The sequence below is a fragment of the Aphelocoma coerulescens genome, chromosome 5 (genome assembly GCF_041296385.1).
Source record: "Aphelocoma coerulescens isolate FSJ_1873_10779 chromosome 5, UR_Acoe_1.0, whole genome shotgun sequence".
Classification (NCBI taxonomy): domain Eukaryota; kingdom Metazoa; phylum Chordata; class Aves; order Passeriformes; family Corvidae; genus Aphelocoma; species Aphelocoma coerulescens.
In genome coordinates, this window is record NC_091019.1 from 55,440,733 (window position 1) to 55,467,484 (window position 26,752).

At 45.1% G+C, this 26,752-nt stretch overlaps 1 protein-coding gene across 1 annotated transcript in view; it reads right to left on the reverse strand.

Moving 5' to 3' along the window:
• CCDC85C (coiled-coil domain containing 85C) overlaps positions 1-26,752 on the reverse strand; it is a 110,002-nt gene that overhangs the window by 35,522 nt on the left and 47,728 nt on the right. Inside the window, exon 2 of the mRNA XM_069018233.1 lies at positions 7,228-7,304. Within this exon, the coding sequence (XP_068874334.1) occupies positions 7,228-7,304 (77 nt within the window). The remainder of the gene's footprint in view (positions 1-7,227; positions 7,305-26,752) is intronic.

Genomic DNA, 26,752 nt, shown 5'->3' on the forward strand with positions numbered 1-26,752 from the left:
CAACTGCACCCCAGGCAAGGAGGCCAAAGGGAACCACCACACCTCCTCCCAAAATCTGAGCCACAGCAACACTGCTGGGCTACCTTCAAGGCATTCCCCACATCCAATAGAACAACAGAGTTGCTGGGAATGAGAAAAATAAAGACCTGAAACCTCTCCTGATAAATCAGAAAAGGTCCCTTGCAGAATTTAGCCTGCACTGGGTACCAGCTGAGTGAGGCACTACTGAGCAGTCAAGTCCCTCTCCTCTGGAGGACCGCTCAGATGTTCCAAGCTCTCTGCTGAACCAGGACTCAAACAGTCAGGGAGAATCAATTATATAGCCAGTCTCAAATTTAGTGAGATAATCTGAATATTCTTTAGAATTCTCTTATAAAGATTTAGATTTGCATTTTTGGCTTCATGAAAAACAAAACAAAACTGAAAATCCTGTCATAAACTTACAGAGGCTTTTTTTTTTTCAAAGCAATGAATGATTAGCATCCTTCCCGTTCTTGCCCAAGTTGTTTTTAGATATCAGACTCTGAATTTTTCTTGATCTGGGCTTGAATTTGGCATTTTACTCATTGCAGAAATCTGTTTTTAAGCCTCTGCAGTTATTGCTTAGTTTCCCCTCAAGGCATTTTTCAGTACTTCTCAGATGGACCGATCACTGAGACTCTGTGTACTTTGAACCACTCCACATGTTTCAAAGACACAAAAAGCTGCTTCTTCATAGCCTGATCTAACTGCAATTAAGAGCTTTTTCCCTGGCCCTGTCCTCATACAGAGAAAAATAGTAGAATCTAGTGAAATTATTACAAAGCTGGTTAAGCACAGGATATGACTAATCCTGTATTTCACAGCTGGAGGTTAAACTGAGCCTCATTAAACCCAATGTTCTTGCTTACCCACAACAGAAACAAATGGGGCATGGCAGAGCTTTGTGTGTGTGCATCTCTCTCACACACACTTGAACACTGAAATTCAGCTCCAGCCCTTCCAAAATTTTAAGTTGCAAGAAATTATATGATGGTCTCAAATTTCTAAGACTCAATTACCCCAGTATGTCTCTCTCTATCTGTTAGTCGACTTTGGGATCCAGATATTTTGAATTATATTTCCTAGGTTTTTAGGGAACTCTATTTACATTCTTGTAAAATCCCTGGATACCACAGGTGACAACCCCCAGAACACACAGTACTCCACCCAGATTTCATTACAAGTTGCAGAAGCTCAGTTCTGTCACTGATCATGCATTTTAGATGTGCATGAATGCGAGAGAATATTTATTTTGGTAGGTAGCAGCCCAAGCCCCTGATGTCCAAAGTAAGCAGAAGGAACACCACTGTCTTAAAGGGCTGGAAGGTATTTTGAACTGCTCCTATGAAACTGTACATTTTTTATTTGGGGAGGAAAAACACTTTATTCAATCAGTACATACTGTTTACTTACATCTCAAGTCAACTTATTGGATAGCAAATTGGTCAGACCAGTCTTGTCACTGTAATTCATAAAAGAAGGAGGTGAAACGGAACACACTTGGACATTGATTGGTTTTGCATGCTATGGTTTTTTTGAAGATTCTGCTGCCACAACTAAGGAAGAAACATTTGAGGGATTCTGTTACCATCTTTTGCATTTACACATGTAAGCAATGCAGTGCCCTCTCTCAAAGCTATATCAAAGTTTTGGTCTCAAGAGAGCAGGTCTCATGAAAATCCGGTTCTTCAAGAGCTATACTCCAAAATGCATGGAGTCCTGTAGGAATTCTCACCATTGACTTGAAAGGAATATTTGGATGTGACCCCAAATATGAATCTCCTTTTTTATTACTTAAAATTAATATGCAGCTAAACATTTAAACACTGTCTAAAATTGGTAATAGAGTAACTGAGGGCACATCCCCTTCAGTATTCTGAATTTAAATGGAGACCAACTGCCTGGAAAGCTTTCATGTCTGAGTTGCTCTGTATTACAAAAAAAAAAATCCAATTTCCCTTGTGAGACCTTAAATTAAAGCAATTATACTTATCCTCCTCACACACAAACAATAGGTACACTTTGGGGAAATTAGACAGGTTTGTAATTTTGTTCCTGTCATGGTGAGTGTGTGCAGTGGTCCTGGCACAAGCCATGGCCTCAGACAAACCTCCAGAGCCAATTCACGGAGAGATCCAAATGCTAAGACCTTACAGCAACTCTGAGAGCCGAGAGGAAACTCTACAAGCAGGAACTGTTAATGGCAGACTTGGCACAGAAGTGACTGATAATAAAACAACAGAGGAAATTGCACTCTGACTCTCCTGGAGCCAGCCAGAACATTGTGGGCAATTTCTTTTTCTCCTCCTTGGGAAGAGATCAGGCTCTCCACTGAATGGCATTTACATCTTTGTTCTTTGCAGTACTAACGATTGTCAGGCTCTTTTCGACTCTGGGGTCCAGATTTTCCCCCTTGTTTTGAGAACAATTGCTAGAAACTGCCTGCTGAGTGCATGGTTGTGCCAAGATCCCATTTGCCTAAGAAATGTGGCAGCCTTCAGATGCTGTGACCATGGAAGTTCCTTGCTCAAACACCTCAGCTGTCTTAACAGCAGTGTTTACAGGCATTCCCTACTATCGTTTTATTAACCCTAGAGATGCAGCCTTCTTTTAATTGAGGAAAAGCATGGAGCTTCTTAAAAGTAAGACTCATAACAGTTTTCAAGAACTTCTAGGGATGCTCTAAAGATCTTCCAAGGATATTCTAAACCCCAGGCAACTAGCAGGCTGAACCGCCATGAAGTGGTGGTGCTACTGAAATCTATTTGGCAATTTTAATTAAATACTCTTACATTCCTCATAAATCTCAAGGGCTGTCACTCCCTAGAGAAGAATTTTTTTTGTTTCTGCTCTGCACCAGAGGATTTGAAATTTTCTGTGAGACACCAGGGTTTCATTGTCAAATATCCAGTTACTTAGAGCCTCACCTGCCCAATGCATCTGCTTTGTTAAAAGCTGGGCTTTTTGAAACAAAGGTATGTAACGTGCCCTGGGCATCTCTGAACAGAAAAATGCCTCTGGCATTCCTACTCTCAAGGGAAAAGGTAGACATAGCTCAGCAGGGACTATAAACCAAAAGGAGTCCTGACAGCCAGCCCATGGTGCACCGTATTTAGTTACAAGGAGAGAGAAGAGTGATGAGTCCACACAGCCTATAAACTTCAGTTTTAGTTAAAAGTGCTCAATCCTTATGAGTGTACAGAATGAGCTGCAAATGCAAAATAATGTGAAAGGATGGCCAGAAGTTTGTTACTGGTATTATCTCTAAATGTATGCTTTAGTTATGAAACTATCCAGAACTGACCTTTGGAGCTCCTAAATGTTGTAAATACCAGTCTCTCTAACCTTAATGGGAAAGAGTGTAATTAAAAATTCCTTTTTGTTCAAGGGGCAGCATGAGAAGGCTTAAGGGGTCTATCTGTGCTTGGATACTTCCAGTTCAGAGGAATGGAAAGCAAATATGGTCTCCCACTTCAGGGATTATATCTCAGCAATATGGAAGGGACCCTCGCCTAGTCAGCCAGACTCCACTAAGCAAAAGTTAACACCAGCTCTCCTGGGCATTTCCCACAGTGTCACAGAGGAAAATCAAGACTTCACCCATATGACGTTGCACAGACCAAATGCATGCACACAGCAGAACTCAGTGCACTTCTCCCCTGGAGAATGTGAGACAAGAAAAGTGATGCCCATGAAGCTCTCCAAAACCAACACCCAACATTCCTCAGAGCTTACATTCATCTTCTTTACACTACAACTAAAACTTCCAGAAACCAGCTACCAGCTCTGTGGGGTCTTTGCCACGGTGGCTACACCACAGACACCTACCAGCACTGGAGAGCAGTATTGAGGGGTCTTTTCTAGTAGTGGCATTTGCTACAACCTCTCCCCAAACAATAGAAACCAGGTTAACAAAAGTTGTGGGTTGCCAGAACTGCTGCCAGAGATTTTTCCAGCACAGCAATGCCATTGCAAGAGCATGACCATCTAGCTGACATGGCCATGCCAACAAACCATCACAGCACAAACTGAGTCAAGAAAGTAAAAACTGGAGTAGTTTCTCCTCAGAAAAAAGAAAATGGGGAGAGTGATGATTATTGATGAGTTAGCAAAGTCAGAAGCATATAATTTTCCAACTGGAAATACACATCTCCTTCCCTAGAAAGCAAAGGAAGTCAAAACAGCAACAAAAAAACCCCACATACATGGTTATCATAATAACACCCTTATTTCCATTTACTTTCCTCCTACAGCAAAGTGTGCCTTGTGAGATGGTATTTCTTGATCTGCAAGAGTAAGAAAAGGTCTCTCTCCATTAACCTGTTCAAAGTGTGAATCCCAGCACACTTGTGCTGCAGGTGACATGCACAGTGCAGAGCAGCTGCCAAGCATGGGCTGGGGAGCTTTTGCCTGTCCCACTGAGGCTTTCTTCTAAAGTGCTTATAGAGAAAGGATATGCTGGGAAGCAGGAGAAAAACTGCAGGCTCGGGATCCCCTGCAACAACTTGATTCCAGAAGGGGCTACAAAGACACCACCTCTCAGCATACCTTCACTCCAGAGATGCTGAAGAAGATAAAGCAACAAATCTCACTCCGGATGCACCAGCCAGCAAAGGGGTATTGTGTCACTGGCCACTGGAATATAAATCCTGCCATAAAGCTTGCAAATATCCTTTGCAGCACCAGCCTTCTCGGGTTTCTCTGCATGAAGCACTATTTCAGCTCTGTGTTTAGCACTTGGAAGGAAGCCAGGAAGACTTCCATAACCACCCCTGATTTGTTAATCCCTTAATGCACAGGCACTGTTTGTTACTTAGGCCGTCGGGTTTCATCGCTCCTCAGCACGCTGCTGATAGAACTTCTTGACACCAGGCTGCAAATATTATTGCAAAGTCAATACTCCCAGGGAGAAAGCCAAGCTGAGTTAAAATGTGACCTTAGTGTTGACAAGCCAGTTTGGCACTGCAGAGTTCAAACAGCCAGGATCACCTGGCAACTTTCAAAACAGGAGAAAGTTTTGCCAGGATCATTTTGTCTATAGTCTTATCCCAAGATCTGCATGGTAACAGCTAAACACTTTCCAACCAGACAAAGCAAGTAAAAATACAATAAGTGGATTATACTTTTTGGGAAGGTGCTGGGAGCTATATGTACATATGCATGTGAGTTTGTATCTATACAGATTTTCCTAATCTTTCTCATTAAAAGAGAAAAAAATTCAAATCTAGGCGTGTAGCATGACAGACTGGAGGTGATGCAGCTCAGTATTCCCAGGGAGTTCACCCAGCTCATGGTAGCTTCAACACTCCTGTTGCCCTAAGGAAAGCTGACTCCCTGCTTATAATAAATAAAGTTATTTCCTGAATGTGATCTAAAAGAGGTTGGATCCTGGTCTTTTTGGAGGGCTATTGAGACATCACACAGGGGCTGTGCAGCACATCACAGCCAGGCTGGCATCAGTGCCTGCTGCTGCTGGGGAGGTGGCTGGCCTTCTCCAGAACACAGAGCTATTTTAAGGTAATTTCCCTCCCTCCTGGATTCAAATATTTATACTAACACAGCCCAAAAGGTGATGACACCTGAGGACAGTGGAGGAAAAGGCCCAGCCTGCACACCCAGGGCAGCACATAGCTGAAGGCATGAGCCTGACGCAGCCCTGCACACCCCAAAACTAACTGGGTTTTATCCTCCCAATGCAATAAGCCCATGCAGCTATTCAGCCCCTACTCATTATCACCAATAATTACCAACTTTTTTTTGACCTCCTAAGGCAGATCTGACAGAGTGATGTGCTTGGCTGTGGCAGGACAAAGCTAGGCCAAGGGCACATCGAGCCCACCCCCGAATCCATGCACATCCCAACTGTCCCCATGCAGACCATCTGCCTATCAATAGCCCCAATTAAACAGTCTCGGGGCTTCGACCGCCACCAGACACCAGCTCAGTCTCAGTTTGGGAGAAAGACAGAGGGAGGTAAAATTAAATTAGCAATCGATTAATACATGAAGCAACTCCAAAGCTGTTGAGTTGAGCACCCTTTTGGGGTTTAACCCTTTGGTGCCCTATGAGTTTTGTTTCATGGCTAGTAATGCCAATGAGCATGCTGGGGAAAAGGAGTAATCTTTTAAAAAGCTCACAGACAGGTCAAAATGTGTATTTCAGAAAAAAATAACATTTGTCAAGATTATTCTATTGAAATTTCAGTAAGCATAGAGCTCTTTATTATTTTTGTTAATTTTAAATGAGAATTTTAGAAATGTGATCTTGGAACAGTCTATTCTCCAATCTGGTGAAATGCAAAGAACAGCACAACATAAACTGGCAAAAAGGCATCTAAAAAAAACGTTACAAGGGCTTTTTTATTTCCAGTCCTTATAACTGGGAAGAATCTGGAATAAAATGACTGTGAAACGTAGTGCTTGAAGTAAGAAGCAAAGTATGGAAAAAAGGCTTTTAAAATGCTATGAAGGTAGAACATAAAACACAGAAAGGATGCAAAGAACAGGAAACAAAGGGTAACTTTTCTGATGGTCTAAATAGACAGTGCCTTATTGAATGCAGCAGAGCTGCCCTTGTTTACACCAACTGGTGTGTTTTACAGGGGATCCAGAGGACATACCAGACAGAATGGCTGTTTTCTTCCCACTGCTTGACATTGCTATATAAAGACAGGTAAGCATCATGAGTGATCAAAAGCACAGTGGCACATGGAGTAGACTTTGAAAGGGAGATGCAAGCAAAAAGTGGCACTTCAGAGTCTGTTCAGATTTAAGTAAGATCTCAAATAAAAGCTGGGAGCCTGCTCCACACAAAACTATTCCCAAGGCTGTCCTTTGACAACAGTCTCCTCTTTCAACAAGATAAAAGTCAATCTAAATGGGCAAGCAAGACAAATTCCTACAGCAAGGACACAGGCAGAGCTGGACTCTCACAGCATCCCCGGAGCAGAGGTGGATCAAGGAGCTATGCAGGGAGGCATTAATGCATCTCCAGAACACACACAGAGGGTTCACTTTTTCCCTTTTTTTTTTTTTTTATTTTAACAAAAGGAGAGCAAATTCTATCTGTGTGGGATTAATATGAATTATGTTCTTCCTGGGAGGTTTACCAAAAGCTCTTGTGCCGTCAAATGGGGCAGTCAGACACAACCATATGGAAACAGGAGAACTGAGCCATGTTAGTATCTATTAGGAGAAAAAAACCTACCTGGGAAAGAAGCTTGTTGTCATCCTCCAGCAGTTTCACTTTTGTTTCAAGTTGCCTGATATAGTTGGAAGACGAATCTTTAAGAAAAGAGAAAAAAAAAAACCAACATATTTAAGCCTCTTGTGTTACAGGCAAGTATTGTCAGACAGCAATAAGTTTCCCCACTCTGTGGAAGGCCAGTTTGGGAAAGACTTAATGAATAAAACCCTAAGTGTATAGGGTGAGGAGGGACTCTGTCAAAGGTTTTTTCACTAAAAAGCTGAGACTCAGCAACAGCAATATCTTTTGTCAATCTGCATCAATGCCAGTTTGAGGGGTGGGTGATCCAGAAGGAAAGTGAGGTTGAAACACTGTGCTTGAAACACTGTGTTTTGTATTTTTATAAAAGTAATTTCCTAGTTTTGAAAGCTATTCTCATTCATCTAGAATGCACCAAAATACTCCATGACAGAACAAGATGTTTTCTTCTAGGTTTGAATGAACAACCCCTCTACACACGTGCCTTTTTCTTTCAAAAACAACTGAGAAGTTCACAAAACTAAGCTGTTGGCACAGCTCTAAGAGGAGGTCAGTGCCACAGCTCCTAGTGCTGTAAAAGAGGGAGAAGTGTATTCAGAAAGGCCACAGAGCCGCAGCATGCAGACAGCCTGAAGTACACAAAGTGCCTACCCAGGACATCTGTTTTTTCTAGTGGAAGCACGTGACACTAACCAGAAAAATACCAGGACAATAAAACACAGAATACCCTCACATAAAATGGTAATATTCAACCTGAAGGAATGCAATGGCTGGTTTACCACTGCAGTAAGACAACAGCACCAGATAGGGTGGCCTGGCACAGAAGATAAGTTGCTGGAGAGCTCTGTGGGTGGCTTACTGCTGTCCAAAGCATCTGGCTTTTGTTTTGAACTGTGCTTTGAAGAAACACATTCAAAAATTTCACAGGGAAGAAAATAAAAGAACCTGGGAAAACCTTTTCTCCATTTGCATTATAACTTGGTGAGTTCCTCCCGTACACTTGGATCTTTGCAAAATTTCTCCTCCACTTGTAATTTGAGTAGCAGAGGCCATGAGCTTTTACAGCAGGAGGAAAAGTTTTGCGACATAAGTATATGAAAAACCCCAAACATTTTCCACACTTCTAAAAGGGCTCTGTAAAGTGCAAAATTATAATTTCCCTCATCTCATTTATTATGGCATGACTGCAGAAGCCACTGTTCAATCCCAGGACTCCTTGCCAAGCATGAACTGGCGAGGAACAGGGTGTTAGCACAAGGGCCCTGGTGCTGGTGGGTGTGTGCTGCCAGTGGCCAGCCCCCTCTTGGGGTTTCCCTTTTGGGATCAGCCCCCCAGGGTGAGCAGGCACCTCTGGCTGCAGCTCTGGCACACGAACACTCACCCACGCACACATGTGAGGTTTAGGCTGGCTCTGTGCTAAACAGTTTCTCTCTGCCTTTGCCAGTGGCTGCCAGACGCACTCAGCACTAAGCCTGAATGCTCTTCCTGGCCACTCTGGGGGCAGCTCAGCAGAAGAGCTAGCAGGGAAGCTACAGCTAATCACTGAGACTGCTTTGGCCACTCAAGGGAAAAACTGGAATATGCTAAAAAAAGTGCTACCATAGACCAGTGCCAAACCACACATAAAGGAACAGCAGGATGGATCTGAGTCAAGTACCCATCTAAAGCACACTCTCAGAGGAAAAATGCTCAGTTTCTTGACTGGATTATGCTTTGTCAAAACCCAGGAAATCCAAACAAGTCCTCATGAGAAAGGTTAAGAAGACACTGTAGGGAGCTGTGTAAGTTCAGTGAACAGCTTAAGTGGTGACAAGGTTCACAGCAACATCGGCTTGAGCAAACTCGGCCCAACAACCACCCTAACGTGGGGGGAGTCTCCAGGTCAGAGGAGAGGAGTGCAAACCAAGCAGGTCATAGAATCAATCTAAAGCACCTTCCCTGGGAAGGCCTTATGCCACCAGCACCACAACTTTAGCCATGCATACCTAAAGGGGGCGAGCAGAATGCTGCAGATGGGTGCTGAAGTCAGCAAGATTTCAGGATCAGCTTGAAGAACTTGCTGAATTAGTAACAAACCTGTCCTCCAGCAGGGGAGTCTGGGGTGTTAAGGGGAGGTGTAAGGGTGCAAGGGGAGTTTGAGATTGTTAAATACAAAGCCAAGCGGACCATGGATCCTTTGGTCTGACCCCCCCCCAGGCCATCACACTTGGTTAACTTGCCCCTAAATTCAGTACAGGAATACCCATTTGGCTAAACAGTTCCAAAACCAGTCTCCATCTCTGTCTGAAGACAAACAGAGACTATACCACTTCCACTTGTGTGCTGAATACAACAGCTTCCACTGGTAGACCTGGTCAGATAAGGTGTCCTTTCCACCTGCATTCCAGCTTCACCAGTACCCTCACTGTGCTAGCAGCTACAAGAAACTTAGGTTAAGAGGATGTATGGTGACACAGAAGCTGTTGTTCAGACCCTGAATGCTACAAGGACTGACTGACTGACTGGTTGATGAAAAGAATGGAGCATGACTGCCAAAGGAAAGGAAATAGAGAATTATTTCCTCTCTGCGGTTTCATACCCCTTACCAAAAAAAAGGGTACTCCGTGGGAAGGCAAGCTCTGCATCCTCGGGAGCCAATGCCCATAACTACTACCAGTCCTGAAAGCCTGATCTGAGATCTGCTAGAATTCTTTGGACACCACTGTTCAAACCATGTTTGATGTCTGACCTCAGCCAGAAAACGCCCTATGGCAACATAAAATACATGTAGGAAAGAAAAGAAAGAAAAACAAAAAACAAATGAGCTGGTTTGTCAGCAGAAGATGCTCCATCTTGGGCAAAGGCTGCGAAACAGTGCTCAGAGCCATCCCAGTCCTTGCTGTGCCCTCAGAGATGAATCACCTCCATCATCTGGACCTGCCTGTGCTGAGGCAGGTGCCAGATGAGCCATTTGCATCTTGATCTCAGTTTTAAAAAATCTCATAAATCTCACAACAGCAGGAAGTAACACTGACAGGCTAAGCAATGAAACCCCAGGCTTGGTCTCACCCATGTTAGATCAAGAAGCACATTCCCAACATTTTTCTGCCTCTGACCTTCCTCTTATCAGCAAGTTTCCCTCCTCTCCTGCCTTCCCCAGAGCCAGGAGACAAGGACAGCACAACTGACCCATCCAGGAGAGGCACCAGAGCTGGATCACTGACTGATCAGACCCCCTCATCCTTTTTCATTAGAAATCAAACAAATGGTCCTCACTGCTGTGTCAAAGCCTGCTGCCAGCTGTGAGCACTGCTCCACCTTCACCAGCCCAGAAGCACTCTTCTCAGTGGAACAAGCAGCTCCCAGACCCAGGTATTGGGGCATACCCCAGGCACACCCACCCAGCCCCACCTCATGGCACTGATTTTGAGTCCACTGATATGCTAGTGCCCTGCTGGTGACCAGACAAGTATGGTGGTCAAGGACACATGGTCAAGGATAAGCTTTCTGGCACTCTTTCTTTCTCTGGCACTCAGTGATGCCTGGAATGCCATTGGGGCCAACGTCCTCCTCTAGTTACCCCTTGGGGCCACGAGCACCAGCTGCACAAGCAGTGGATGCCTTACTGGACCAGATGGCACCAGAGGGAAGGAATTTCCCATCAAAACATTTCACATCCCACTCGGCACCCTCCTCGTGGCAGCCATCACACAGAAGAGGAAGTCAGGGAGAGAGGCAGCGCTGTGCCCTGCCAGGCTGCTACCCACGACAGCAAAATGGGTGAAAACTGTAATCACCATCAGCCATCGCTCACTTGCACAGTGTAAATGCTGCAAACTAAATTGTTCACAGAGCTGTAAAACCTGAAGTCCTGTTTCTTTACAAAGCCTTGGAAAAACTAATTGGATGTAGCTCCCCACATTATCTCCATGAGAGGTAGAAGAGCTGCATTCCAGCTCAGAAAGGAGCATTGCTGTTATTATCCACCTTCCTCAAGATTTACTGTTCTAAAAAACATACTCCATCTGGAATGGGATGTAATTCAGCTTGGATTTAATCTAGCTGAGTAACTTTTCTCCATGTAGATAAACCACTTAATACTCATTACAGCTAAATGGAGGCAAGACAAATCACTCTACCTTGTTTTAACTCAATGGTCTCTCAGAGAGCTGGGAACTGCCTGGCTCCTCAAGCTTTGTAAAAACATAAATTAGAAATTGTTTTAACAAACAAAACAATCTTGCAGCCTGCAGAGCACAGAACAGTGTAATTTGGAAAGACACTTGGAGCCTTTCTGATTCTCATCTGAGATTTCAGGGGAATCTGTCAGAGGGATAAATATGATAAATTACACATTTGTTTTGACAGTAGCAAAATAAAGGGGTTTATTTCCTCGTATGCCACTTCTACAACCACAAGCATGCAGAGCAGAGGTTTGTGTGGCAGCTACAAGGTTGGGATCAAGACATTTTTATTTAAGACCTTTTCATAATGAGGTGTTAGCACCTAAATGAATGTAAGAAAAAACCTGCCCTTTACTTAGGAAGCGACTTTAACTAAGCATGATTTAAGACAGTAAAGCATAGCTATATTTTGTCAATGTCCTGCAAACAAGGCTCTTCCCATCCTCATAAAAAGCAGCATCCCTAAAGGGATTCTCCCAAACTAAGGAGGAAAGGCACATGAAGGAATGATGCTCTGCCAGATTTGCACCTTGCAGCCAGCTGCCTTGTTTGTATGATAGAATGCTGACATTTTCTCTTCCTCTCCTTCCATCAAAGATCATCTCAAAAGAAGGCCTTCACCTGTGCTCAATAAAACACTTTGCTGTTTGCTGGCAGTTTCATTATCACATCTCTGCTCTTCACCACCATATTTCAGATTTGTATTGCTCTACTGGTCTTGCTTCTTGACACAGACAGCAGGCTGAAACATGGCCAGTGGTTATATCTTGTAAAGAAGCTGATTTATTAAAGCAACAGCACTCTCTCAGAGCAGTTGGAAAGCAGATGAAACTCACATATCTTAAATATTGTCATTAAAGGAAACTACTGGGACAGATGGACAAATGCACCATCCTTGTTTTTTCCTAGTCAGCCCCCATCTTTCTGCTCTTACCAGCAAACCCCATTCCCAATGTCCTGTTTCAGACTGGTATGCAAGGCAAGTTTTCACAGCAGGCTTAACTCAGTGGATGACTCAAACATGAGCAGGGCCACCACAAAGCCAGTGCTGAGTTACTTTAGTTTCACAGGTGCTGCCCTCTGCTATGGCACCACCAGGGCTTTCAGGGAATGAACGCTCCTTGGCTTCCCTGGCATAGAATCTCAGAATAACCTAGGTGGAAGGGATCTGCAACAGTCATCTAGTCAAACCCCTGCAGCAAGCAGGGACATCTTCAACTAGATCAGGTGGCTCAGAGCCCCATCCAGCTGTCCTTGAATGTTTTCAGGGATGAGGTATCTACCACCTCTCTGGGCAACCTGTGTCAGCGTTTTACCACTCTCATTGTAAAAACTTCCTTCCTTATATCTAATCTAAGCCTAACCTCTGTCAGTTCAAAGCCATTAACCCCTCTCCTATCACTACATACCCTTGTAAAAAGACTCTCTCCAGCTCTCTTGTAGCCCCCTTTATGTACTGAAAAGCTGCTCTAAGGTTTCCTTGGAGACTTCTCTTGTCCACACTGAACAACCACAACTCTCTCAGCTTTTCTTCAGACAAGAGGTGTTCCAGCCCTCTGATCATCTCCACATCATCACGATCATCAGATCTAAAATACCATACTCTGATAATCCCAAATCCCATGCCTTTCCAGTAGCAGCTTAGGCAAAATTTGGGGTCTCCCTTGAGATGTGATAACAGAATACGCAACAATAAGGTCTATGGTAAATAGAAGCTCCCAGTGTTTTGTACCTCTGCAAGATATTCAGCAAGCAGACCATACCAACCTGCTCTACCTCTTGTCCCACCACCTCATTCACTGTGGGTTGTGTAGGGAGAAGTTTCCTCTGCACTCTGCCAGCCAGTGTTAAAGAGGTAGCAGGAATGCACTTACAGAAGGAGAACTAAGACCAAATCTTAAATATTTCCATAGCTGAGGTGCTGAAGTGCAGCACATCTACTGAACAGACACTGCCTTAGACTACACTAAATAAATAAAAGGCCCATCTGTAGCATCCAAAGCCACCCATGATAACATCTGTCTGAATAACACTGGTAGGATCAGGCCTCATTTTCAAGGCACAAGCTAAGGCATAGCTTAGGTATTCAAACACCAGTCAAAACACAGAGAAGTGTGTAGCCAGTTCAATCACAAATAACAAAGAAATATGGTCTCAGAGTAATACACACATTTTTAACTCTAACAAGACAGTGGCTATGCACTGGCAACACGGCTGTGCTGCTCTGACAGGATGGAACACATGTCACTGCAGCTATTTAATTAACATTTCATAGCAAGCCTCTAACCATGAGCTCTGAAGGTTTGCAAGACTGTATGTTCCCGACTCAGTTTCAGTTCATTAGACCTGTCTGGGTGCTTAGCAGCCTCAAGCTGTCTGTAAGAGTCTGGTAAGGTCTCTCCTGACACTGGTGGTTACAGCTCACTACTGTGACTTCCATCCATGACATCATCTCCACGCACAGCAAAACATCTGCCCGCAACGACTGTCAACAGTTCAGGAGCTCCTGATAGCAGGATTTCAGTAGGAGGTGGCTGATAGGGAAGGAGGAGTGTGTGTGTACCCATGTACTGCAGGGCAGTGGCCGCCAGTTTCCCCTTCCTTGCCTGGGTGATGTGCACAGGACAATCTTTGTGGCGGCTGTCCCTCTATCACAGCACAGAACAGCAGGCACCACTGGAGAACATTTGCATCTGAGGATGTCTAACCCACATAACCCATGCAACCTGCCCAGCAGGAAGGCGGTAAAGCACCTCCCAATCTTGTCATCTGAAACCACACTTTGCCCTCCTGGGGGAACAACCGGTAGCTGCTCTTCTGCTGCATGGGAGTGGGCAAGGACCACAGTGCTGCTGTGGCTCTCCAGGGCTCTCCAGAGCCCTCCTCTAAGCCTGCATGCAGAGGACAGCACCTTCACCAGGCTGCTCAGATGTGCTGCCTGTGACAGACTGCCTCAGCACTGGCTACTGGTTACTGCTGGCTGTCCAGGTTTACTGAGGAGATCTTTCCTGCTATTCCCCCAGAAATTTTGAAGGTAAACAACCAAGGAAAAAAATGCATTTGCTTTACAAGTTGTGTTTAATGCCTGACTCTGGGCATCACCCCGAGAAAAATCTGTGTGAGTTTCCGATGGTTCAGCCTCAGGCTAAGCTTTCAGTCAAGAGTGAATAGACTGTAATTAGATGAAATAAGCAAACACAGCAATAGAAATATTAATGTCCAAGACACACATAGCCAGACAGTCTTGACTGGTGTACATGTAACAGAGAAAAGCTGATTTACATCCCCTGCAGTGCTCTTGCTCCCTGCACGTGGAAGCCTGCCCTGTCTGAGGAAGTAGGTGCTCTCCAGATCAATCCCAGGTGCTGCAATACCTGAAACACCCATCATAGCTCAGTGACACCAGGCAAAATTCAGGGTTTCCTTGGCCTCTTTAAGAAGCCATTTGCTGTGCAACCACTAGATGTACTCAATGATTTCTGCGTGAATGCAGAAAGGCCAATTCTAAAGAAAGTAGGACAATGTTCAGATTTCAGGTGGATCAGAGTGATCGTGTCTCCCAGACACTGTGGGGCAAACATTTCTATACCAGAGCCTACTAGATGATATGAAGAGAGACAACAGAAGATATAGAAGTTGGAGGAAAGACCAGGGAAGATCAGAGTGACTACTGGATGTGATATCGCTCTCATGAAAACTTGTGAGAGGAAAAGATGAGTAACACTAACAAACTGGAGGCTCTTTGAGGGCCTCCTGCCTTAGTTAGCACAGCTTCATTCAAAAAGCTTTGCTTCCCATGTCAGAGCTGCACTGTACCACTGCAGGATCTTCTGCTGTTGCCAATCCCAGCAGAGTAAAGCCGTAGCCCACTGACCACTGCCAAAGCAGTGACTTAGGAGATCATCATAATCTTCCTTATCCTGTACCTCTCTACTATTGCCACAGATGGGCAAGGGCTGATCTACCACAGTATGGCCTGAGCAAGATCTTCCATGAGAGTCTAATTTTAGAAACAAGAGAGATAAATCCTCTGCTTTTGATAGACCCATGGATTGTTTCTCCTTGATACAACGAACTCAAGCTCCTTGATCCACATGAAGGAATGGCCAGACTCTGCTCAAAGTTTGGGTCCTGGCAACCAGTTGGGTTGGACTCTCCTGCTGGGGAAAACGGAGGTGAACAGAAAGTTGTGTCACCAGTGCTCATCTGGGGAGCAAAGCAGCAAGTCACTCACTGCTAATGGGATTCTGCAGCTTTAATGATTATGAAAAGGTTAAAATGACCTGCCAGGCACCCTCAGCTGTTTAAGCCTCTTTTCCTTCCTCGTGCTGCTTTAATCTTGATAACATGATCACGTGACCAGGTCAAAAAAAGCCCCAAAGCCGATTAGTGTCTTTCCACTGGCTACAAAGGACTCAACATTTGGGGTAGTGTGGATGTTTCAGCAAGAGCGGCCCATTTTGCTCCACAACCTCCTTTTGGGGGCACTGATGAACACTGCAGCATCTAGAGGTCAGCAAGAGTATGGTCCCAGGGGAAATTCCCTGAAACCGATGGGACAGGCTGTACTCATTTCTATTTGTATCAATCTGGTTACTTAATTCCTCTCTCCCTTTGCCAAAACCCAACCCTTCCTGTCTGACTTTGGATACTGCTGTGGTAGCTGCTGTTCCTGTCTCTACAGCATCAACCAAAGGCTCAGTCCGTCCCACTGCCAGCAGGCCATGCTCACAGCCTCTGCCAAGGTCAACCCAAACTTTTGTGGTAGCATCCTTTGATTCCTCATTCAGCATACAGCATTCCTGTGAAAAAGGATGTTGGAGACTATTGCAATTTGTAAACCGTGCATGAACCAGCTGTTAGGCTGAAAACAATATCTAAGATCATATCATAATGCAGAAACAAGAGATCTGTACGTAAACAGGGGAAATAATCCTCCTTCACCAGTGCTATTAAAGATCTTGAATAGGGATCTGTGTCCAGTTTTAGGCATCACGCTTCAGGACTCATGTGGGCTAGCTGGAAAAACTTCAGGAGAGAAATAAGGAGGATTAGAATGTGGAAAGTATACTCTAGCAGGAGCGCTTGAAGGAATCCAGCTTGCTTAGCCTGGGGAAGAAAAGACCAAACATAGATGTAATAATGGATTCAAATATGTAAATGATTGTCAGAAAAAGAAAAAGTGAATAAATTGTTCTCCATCTCCATCCAGGAAGAACAAGGTCTCTAATAACAGAAATATTTAAGGGCTAGAAGAGGTTGCCTTGGGAGGCAGTGGAATTGCAATTGATGATGACTTTCACAAGCAGGTTAGACAAATATCTGTCAGGAGTGGTTTGGGTAGAGCCAAGTCTGACTTGGGGCAAAGGGATTGGTTAGGTGAAACTGAGAGTCCTTCAGTCCTGTTTTCCATGTCTACCCTGTACAATATCACATGAAGAAAGTCTGTGGATGTTTCTCTTTAATTCCAGAAAGCAAACACCACAAGTTATTTGAAAGCAAAAATAAAATCACTAAGTAAGTTCTGTTGTCCTGTCAGATTCAGCAACCTGAAACCATCCATGCCTTTTGGTTTCCCATCACCTGCAGAAAGTCTCACCTAATTGCAGAGTGGCTGGCAAAGAAGAATACAGGGCTGGAAAGACTGTGGGGAGAAAAACAAGTGCTGAGGCGGAGCTCTCTGACACTACTGGGATGTTTGCAATAAAAAGGTTATATTAGAAACAGATGGCTTTGTAAAATACAGACAGAGATTTCAAAAGTTAGTACTTCCACACAAAAAAAAAAAGAGGGTTTTTATCTTTAAGAGTTATCCAGCTTTTCCACATAAATTCACAGTCCTAAATCACAGAAGGCCAACATGCACGAGGCTTGGTATGACTATAGTAACAACATATGGTCTCTAGCCGAAAGAGCTTAAAAAAGAGGATGTTCAGAGTATGTAGGCAAGCTGGAAAATGCCAGGAAACCACGTGGGTTAGGAAACAGCCTCAGAAGCACTGACAGTCCAAATGTGGTCAAGGCTTGTAGGCACCGTGTCAGATGAAAGGGCTGGAGAAGGCCATGGAGACATCTGAGCCCATATCTATGAGTCTTTGGGCAGCACAAGTGAAAGTGTTGATTTGAAAACTGAGGATGGGGAACAGAGACTGGGCTGTTTTAACCTATTTTAATAGTCCAGAAACCCCCATAAGTTACTAATTTCTCCAAAACAACCACATGGTCTTCTGAGACTGGAAGGTAGCGATCAGAAGCCCAAAAGCTCTTGGATTTATGCCAGTTAAACCAAAAAGAATTGCAAATGAAAGTCAAGCTGGGTTCAGAGTCCTCTGCCACCCTGTCACAGTCAGAAAGCTCTGGAAATAAGGCTGATCCGAACTGTTTGCATGCACAGCTGCCCTGCTAAATTATCTCTTACAAATCCACTGAAATGAGCACAAGTGCTTCCAGAATCTCCTCCCTGGTCCCCAGTTTGCACTGTTGCTGCTCCACTTCTCAGCAAGGAGACAAAAAGTGAGCATCCACAATAAGCATTTTTCTCTTTCATCTCATCACACTAACCAAAGTTGCACAGGCTGTTTGTCCCCAAATCTGAACCCACCCAAACACACGCAGGTTTGATCCCACCCTTGAAGGATTTGGTGGGATTGTTGCAGTTGCAAAAGCTTCATCAGATTTGACAAGAACTTTGCTGAAATATCTTCATTTTCATGGCCAATTTCTAACCATTGATGGTTCAAAACCCAGTGAGAAAGACACGAGGTTAATCCAAAGGCTTGTGAAAGAGAACAGTTGTAAATGAGCTTTGCTTTGACATTTTAGGTTTGTTTGAATCCTTTAACACGTTCTCCTGGATAGATTAACATTACCTCCTAGGTAAGAAGCGCTGCCAAGTTTCAGATGGCTGTAAATCTTCTATTCGACACTGTACACATACAAATGGGCCAGTAGATTTTATGCAGAAATTCCCACTGCCTTTGAAGGAATTCTGCTTAGAAACTGATAGCACAAAGCAGTCCAGCTGCAGAAGGGCTCTCTTGAGTTTACAAAACTATTTCCTAAGCAACCTGTGAGGGGAAAGGCAGATTACCAGATTAATTGATGGTTTGTTGTTTTTTTTTTTTGTTAAAAGGGTAGACAGAATCTTAAATAGTTGCAGAAGTCTTCCTCTGCAAACATCAAGTTGAAACTTTTGCAGGCTCTAAAAGTGCATTTTGGGTTTTAAATCTGCTCCCCCTTTTTGCTTGGGAAGATTCTTCTGGACAATAAATGCTGTGAGCCTGGGAGAGGGCTGAATAATTATCCACTCCACACAATGGAAACGAGCCTTTCCAATGCGGTCCTCAACCGTCAGGAATCCAAGCTGCGTGATAATTAAAACTCAAAAATCCTCTTCCATCCAGAGAGAAATTAAACTTTCATTTCCACTCCTCAAATAACCCCACAATGTCTAGGAAGCTCCCTATTAAAAAAAAATATACATATCTCATAGAGGCAAATGATGCCCTTCTGAGTACTGTCAGGAAAAATTTAATTGGCAGTGAGAAAAAACTAATGATTAAGTTAATGAAAAATAGGCTGTATTGACTCGGCCCACTCGACCATTCCTGATGAGGGTAAACAGCCCCCCTTCTTCTTCCCTGCTCCCCTCGTCTTTGTCTGCTGCGCACGGCAAGGCTGAGAGCAGGAACGCATTCAAAGGCAATTCCTCGTTGGGAAAAGGCTGGAGTCAGATCAAAGTCCTTCCACCCAGGGGCCCACAGGAGCCCAAAGCTTGCTGAATGGTCTCCATGTGCCCATGAATTCATTATCCCCCCACACACCGCACAGGCTGCCCTACATCTCATCTTTAACCTCTGCACTGTCTGCCCCCATCTCTCCCTGGACCTAAAAAAGTGCAAGGTAGAAAAGGTGCTAATGCTTTTTCCAGAAAAGCATTTACCCAGCTATAACTGGCATTTATGCACAGGATGGCAACAAACCTCTTTCCCACACTGAGGCAGGCAGGGGAGGGCTCTTGGCCAAGTGGCGAGGAAGATGCCTGATTTCATGGTGCCACACTGCTTGGGATGAGGGCTGGCTGGGAAGTTTTAGGTAAAGCAGTTTTTGGTAGGAAAACACTGCTTTATAAAAAAAGCATTTCTTTTATCCCACACACTCAGTTTCATGCAATTTTTAGCTCTGGATGAAATTTCTGGTCAGACCCTCAGAGAGAGAAGGGGAGAAAGCCTAAAATAGCTGCGAGTCCATGACTTAAGGCAATCACCAGGAAATGTCTAAATCCCTACACACTAAGCTCTTCTGGAGTTGGGGATTGTATGTGTATGTGTCAAATTTCTAGGGCCAGGGATATGGAGCTTTGCTAAACTACAGGCAGAAACCCCACATCTGGTCCTATTTGCCAAAAATAACTGCAGTTGTAGAGTGAGTGATTCCTACCAGCAAGGATGGGCACCTGTGAAGGCCCCAGTGTTCACCTACAGTCCAGTTTTGGATCCTGTGTGTTTTGCAGTTAGCTGGTTTAATGTGCTGGACTCTCCCAGAGACCCAGTGTTTTGGGAAGCAATGCTCTGCTGCAGTCCAGAGCAGAAGACCCTGTTCCACTCCACCCGCTCCCTTGTAATTTCAGGGCCTTCTGAGGTATTTATTTTGTCTTCCCCTGCCCAGTTCCTCCTTTCCATCCAGCAGCAGAAACTCCTCAGCCTCACACTCTCCTATTGCAGACCGTAGTTAAACACTACATGCTGCAGTTGCCTACTAATTTAACTGGCTTTTGATAAACACAATCCAGTGGCGGTATGAGATCATGAGATGAAGGTGTGCTTCTTCCTAAACATCTTTAGGGACTCAGTAAAAACAGGATAAACAGCCACACATAAAAATTGATAAAGTATGTGCACTTAACTCCCTGTACTTCAGTGTCGAGCTGGAAGATGGCATGGATCCAATCCCTGCCAGCTTTTACCTGAGAAAAAATTCAATCCAAAATCCATTAACAACTGTGTCACAGAGGAGACCCTTTATGCCATCAAATTACACAAACAGAGCAGAGACAGTTGCCTATGTTCCTACCTGAGGGTGGAGGGAAATCCTCATTTTGGAAAACAGCAATGCCCCTGCTCCTACCTGCAGCCCTTTCCTGCCCACACCCGCTGCCCTGCTGTAGGAGTCAGAGAGAGGAAATTAAACAGGAGAAGGGCTGTCAAGTGTAATGTGTTGGCTATGCCAAACCAGCATGGGCTTTGTCAGGACCAGCTGGGAACAGCAGTAGGCCAACCAAAAATATGCTATAACCCAGAACTGAGCAGAACAGGGACTCCAGATACCTACACAAGTGACACAGGGTATGGCTTAAGAATCTGAATACAGCAAATGTATAATTAATGCCTGGAAAGAAAGGCCAGACAATACATACCTAAGAATTTCCTAATGCACAGTGTCTGAAGAGAGTAGAAACAAGTTGGAGGCACAGATTATAGTGAATCACTGGGCTGGATTGAAACAATGACACAAGGGAACAAAACCTGTTTTAAAACAAGTTAATAGTACAGTGCTACTACAATAGGAGATATCATTTAGAAATAGCAAGTCCATCCTCAGATAAGTTTCCCTAATAACTGTAATTCACTCTTGTCCATGCTACCACCCTGAGCCAGGAGTTTTAGAGAAGCGCTCTACAAAGCTGGTCTGTGGCAGAACTGATGCCTTACAGGGGATGCTGAGCAACCCTCGCTGTGAGGGAAGGTGGCCTGGCAGCACCCCACAGGAAAAGTCCCTGGTGATCACAGCAAAGCAGGAAGCTGCACCATCACCTTGCTTGGGGTAGCCAAGGAGAGCCCCCAGGGATGATAAATTCAATCCCAAAATGATTCCGAGTGCAGGCAGTTGGAGGAGACGTTCTGATCCCCCCAAGCCAAACAAGTGCTCACACAGCTTTGCAAAGGGCTGTGCAAACCTTTGCCGTGTTTCTCTGAGGTTACATGCAGAAACTAAAACTATGCAACACAGCCAGCTTTCCCTGTTATTTATTAACTGGCTTATTGCCTCTCACTCAAGCCCTTTGGACTGGCTGCTGACGGCTCCCTGCCAGGCAGGTTGACATGTGCTTCTCCAGGCTACAAAGCAGCCTTCATGGCTCACTCTCAGCCTCACGGCTCCAGCAGCACACAGGAGCCCAGAGGATCCACCTCTGCATGCTGGCTTTCAAATGCATATTCTGTGTTTCAGGCTTGAAAGGCAGGCTGTCAGCAATGTGAACCTCTGCTCGCTCCCTCGTGTCACATTTGTGAGCAGGTTCTGGCTACACATCCCGGCAGAGCTGGGGCAAAGGGAAGAAACATGGAAAGGGACCCTGTGATGAACATCTTCCTTCTCAACCACTTGGTGCTCTAGGCATTTCCTGTCTGCTCACTGCAGAGGGTCACCTGGGGATCATCTGTGTCCACATCCCAGGACTATCTGAGAACTCATAGAGGGAGAGAAGATGGCCTTATTTCCACAGAATAGCTATTTGTTGCACCCATAGAAGAAGAAAAAGACTACTAAGCACAGGCCCTCTAAAGCTACTGATATCCCCTATCAGCCCCCCAGATAATCAGGTGGGTTCATTTTCTAGGGGTGTACACTGAACAGATATGGGAAACGAATCATTCAGCCAAAGATAAAGGGTGTTTCATTGGTTCAGGCACAAGGATAGTGAAGTAAAATACACGGATGGTCAAAGTAATGCTATTCATAAAAGCATAAAGATGTTTCAGGTTATCTAGCACAGAAGCTCCCAAATGGTTTTGTTTGCGTTATTCCAACTCTTGAGAAATATGTTCCATTCCCTCCTTCTTACAAGTCTGACATTACATAGAAATAGCATTTTGAAAGGCCAAGAAATTTAGAGGATGCTGCTTCTGGACCTACCAGAGCCCTGACTCACACTAGGACAAGTCCCAGCTGCCGGCTTACTGGTAACATCATGCTTTGGAAGACAGCTGCCCACAGCTCTCCAGAGCTCGAACCTCAGCTGAAGACCCTGCAGTCCCCTCCATCCCTCCCAGAAACACACGGTCCCTGGGGAGAAGTCATATCTCCCTGGAGCCCCTGAAGTCACTAATAACATCCATCTCCTCCCCAAAGCCAGATTTTTCTCATGCTGCCATTTAAACAAGGCCCAACTAGGTAAGTGCCCATTGCTTCCCTTGAGAAACTGTGCTGCAGCCTAATAGCTTTCACCTTGAGGAAACATTTCCTGACAACTTTCTCCTTCACCTAATTTCATCCCATTAATCCTGGTTATACAGGCTGGAGTCACCCCACATCACGCCTCCCCCACCTTGCAGACATGGGGGCTTGGTGAGTGCATTCCTGCTGAGGCTGCTTGCTCCCACTGCCAGAAAAGAGGAGGCCCAACCCTCACACTCCCTCACTGCCAACTGAACCTCCACAGGCATGTGAGAAATTCCTGAGAAGCTGCTTGCATGGAAGGATTTGTTCTTCCCCCTGCTCCCCATCACTGCCAAACACCCTCTGAATGTGGTTTTAAATGACAGGTTGCCCCTGCCTTTCTCTAGGAAGAGCTTTGCAATGCCAATCTCCATCCCATGAACGCACAACCTGCACAGCACTATTTGTGTTGACCAACAGGAATTTAATCAACCAACAATAATAAAGTGGGTAATACTCAATTGTATGAAGCCGCCAGTCAGATGAAAGGATTTACAAAGGCTGGATTGATCTCCAAGCCCTGGCAGCTTTCCCACGGTCCCCTTCTAATCTGTGGAGCCAGAGAGAATACATGAAAACTCCAAAATCCGGGTTTTCCTGCTGGGTATATTAAGTTCAAATAAGTCGACTACGTATGTGTATTTTTTATGTGTATTTTTTTCACGTCCCCCTGTTCTGAGGCTGGCTCTTCCCTTACCCTAAAGGAGCATCGTGCCTGAGCAAAGCCCCTTGGAGACAGCCAGCTTATGTAACCACTAATGCCATAAGCACTACAATGTCTTTAGTGACAAAAAGGCTCAACACAGACTCAGGCCAACTGCAGCCAATTCACTGCTGAGAGTTAAAGAGAAGAAACTGGTGCTACGTTGGGAAATCAATCAGCATGGCCAGCGTTGCTTTAACAGATAGTAACTTTCCAGCAGGTATGGGAACATCTGACACCACAAAGCATTGGCAGGATGGTGTTTGCTTACTTGGGGGAAGAAAGAAAAGCAAGGAAATGCTCCGGGGCATCTTTTGACTGTAAAGGCCTGAGAGTATCTGCTCTCAGAGCTGTGGTATTTGCATGTGCTCCCTCTGGGGGGGCCCCTCACCTTCCTTCTGCAGAGCCTGCCCGAACTTCTAGCTGAGAGCCCTGCAAGACAGGGTCAGACGAGGGTCACACTGGCCAACACTGTGGGAGTTGACCCATTTAGGGTGACATTGGTCACCGCTGCGCAAGCCAACAGAGGCTAATTCAGGCACACCACCCCCTGCACAAGACACGGCCCATCAGCACTGTGGGTCTCCTCTTCCAGCACCTCACTGGCTCCCCCTGAAACACACAGACACTGGCACATGGCTGACCAGTCCCATCCCATGCAGCTCAGAGCACTCGGTAGCTTTGGAAACGACCTATGGCTCACATCATGCAGACATTCACAGTACTGCCGATTTTACAGCCATGTCCCCACAAACCAGGCAAGCATCTGGGTTTCAGCCTTGAGCTGCAGGAATTGGGAGCAGCTGTGATACTGCCAGTGGTGGCTGCACAGGGACCACCAAACCCAAAGGTAACATTCCTGGCTTGGGAAGTCCTTGAGCTGCAAATCTCTGGTGGCTGGGAGAGTACTGCAGGGAAACACATCATCGCATGTGGTCACTGCGTTGCCCTAGTTCTTTCCCTCAGCACTACTGGAGACAGGACATCAGGCCATGGGAATCTTCAGCCTGACCCAAAGCAGCCATTGTCAGTTTTCAGGCCATTTTCACCTCTGCTCATCACATGGCTCAGAGGCACTGCAGTGGAGGAGAGGACCACAGCATCAGGATGTCCATTGCTCTGCCCCACACTCAGCCAGCTATAACCACGCTGACCCACACACCATGAGATGGGGGCAGAATTAAAAGGAAAAGAGAAATTAAACAAACACATAGAAGTACCCAAGCAGGGAGGGTAACACAGCAAAACAGAGCAGCTTTAATCAGCAGTACAGGCAGACTGGCAGTAGCTGCTTTCCAAGGATCAGTCGCAATATCTCATTCATCCACATCTCTATCAACTGTTATAGCAGTGGATTTAATGAAAGACACCTTAAAAGCCCATCAGAGTAATAATTTTACAATCAATTGATGAAGAACAAGAAGGTCTGAGAGGGCCCTGCAAGCGGTGATGCCTCCCTTGGCTAGGAATCAGCTGCATGAGCAAGCTGAGAGCCCACAATATGGGCACTGGCTCTGCTTTATGGCCACATGTGGTTTGTGGTAGGAAGAAATCAGGGACAGAGATTTCCTGTAGTGGGAGGAGGTTTGGGCAGAGGTTTGGCAGCTTTCACCCTTGAAGCCAAGGTTGTGTTTGGGAGGTCAAAGTCCTCTGTCCATAGATGTATTCACCACAAACACTCATCAGAAAAACAAAGTAAACATCTCTACACAGTTGTGAGCAATCTCTTCTCCATCCCCTTCTTCTTCGGTCCTGAGGAGAGACCAGCCTGGGAGTCACACCTCCACCCCACACTGGCCAGCTCACACCACTTCCACCAGCTGGCTGCAGGGAATAAACACACACATGCACCCAGCAGCTCCCTCCCCTCCAATCTGCACTAATCTCCTCCAACGTCTGTGCTGCAGAAGATAATGTAGAGGCAGTGGCATGCTCTGAACACATTGCCTCTCTCACACAGCAATTAAATGCACATCACTGTCTGGCTATCCTGTATCCTTGGGGCAAGAGGGATTGTCATCATCTTAAAGTCATGATTTACAGAGGTAATAATCACGACACCAGCCTCATTACATGCCAACTTTTGGGAAATTAGGTGATCGATATTATTCATTAAGTTGCTACATGATGCCCATATCCATCCATCTGTTACAGCTGAGCTAACATTTTGGTTTGGAGCATGCAAGCTAATGGCTTCTTTAGGAGGGAAGCAGGTGCTGTCCTGAAAGGTGACGTGGAGAAAAGAGGTAAACTGGGTAAATAATTTTTAAAAAATAAATAAATTAATTAAGCAGAGACCTCTGAGACTTCTCAGATCTTGGAGGCTTCATGAGTACCCAACAGCAGGACACTCAGGCCAAAGCAGAGCAGCACACAAGACATAACATGATGCTCAAAAATATCATGCATGAGGCAAAAGCTTCATTCCTGGTGAGCTCAGCCCAACCAGCTGCACATGTCCCAGAGTGAATTCATTTTGGGTTTCTTTGTCAGGCTACTCCATCACCCTGAGCTGCACGAGAGGCTCCAAGGAGCTGTTTGGACTTTGCCCAGTGCACAGTATCCAGGCCGTGGCTACTGCTCCCCTTGCAGCAACCAGAACGGGACTGCATGGGGTTGTGTTTGCAAAGGCCCATCTGCCCTTCAACCTCAGAGTCCAGGGGTCCTCCAGCCATCCTTGGCTGCTGCCAAGAGCCAAGACCTGCCTCTGACAGCCTCAGAATCAGGGAGATACATGTCCTTAGTCCCTATACTTGCATCTACACACAAGGGACTGAAGGAGGAACATGCTGGAGAGCTGGCTGTCACCCAGAGCTGGGACAAAAAACACACACACAAATGAGTCCATGCCCCAGAAGAGGCAAGGCACTCCAGTACTTCTCTGCTTCTCCCTCAAAACTACTTATCACCCAGTTTTGCCTCAACAAAAACTGAGATCAAAATTTTTAGAGAACTCATTTTCAGGATGATTCACTTTCAAAAAGGAAGAATGAAAGGATTCCTGCAAAATATTTTTTTGCTTTTTTATCTTTTTAGGGAAGGCTGTGTTCTTAGGCACAAAACCCAGAGGGTAAGTGCTGAGACCTCAGACAGGCACACTCCTACATTGCTCAGATACCCACTCTTGAGTATTAGTCATCATTAGTTAAATAATACAAATGGTTTCCCAGCAAATTTCTTGCCAGAAGGAGGAGAAACACGAGGAGTCCTGATGGTGCTGCAGTAGCCAGTGTCAGCCTTTGACATGATGGCACTGCAAGTCTCTGACAGAGGCAGAAACAGAAAGAGCTTCATGCCCATCAAGCCACAGTATGCCCAGAGACTCAAATTTATCGTCTCTAACCCTACTCAACCCTTTTAACAAACACTTCCTCAAGCAAAATGCATTAAGAGGTATCACAAAAATAAAAGCAATCACTTCCACAAT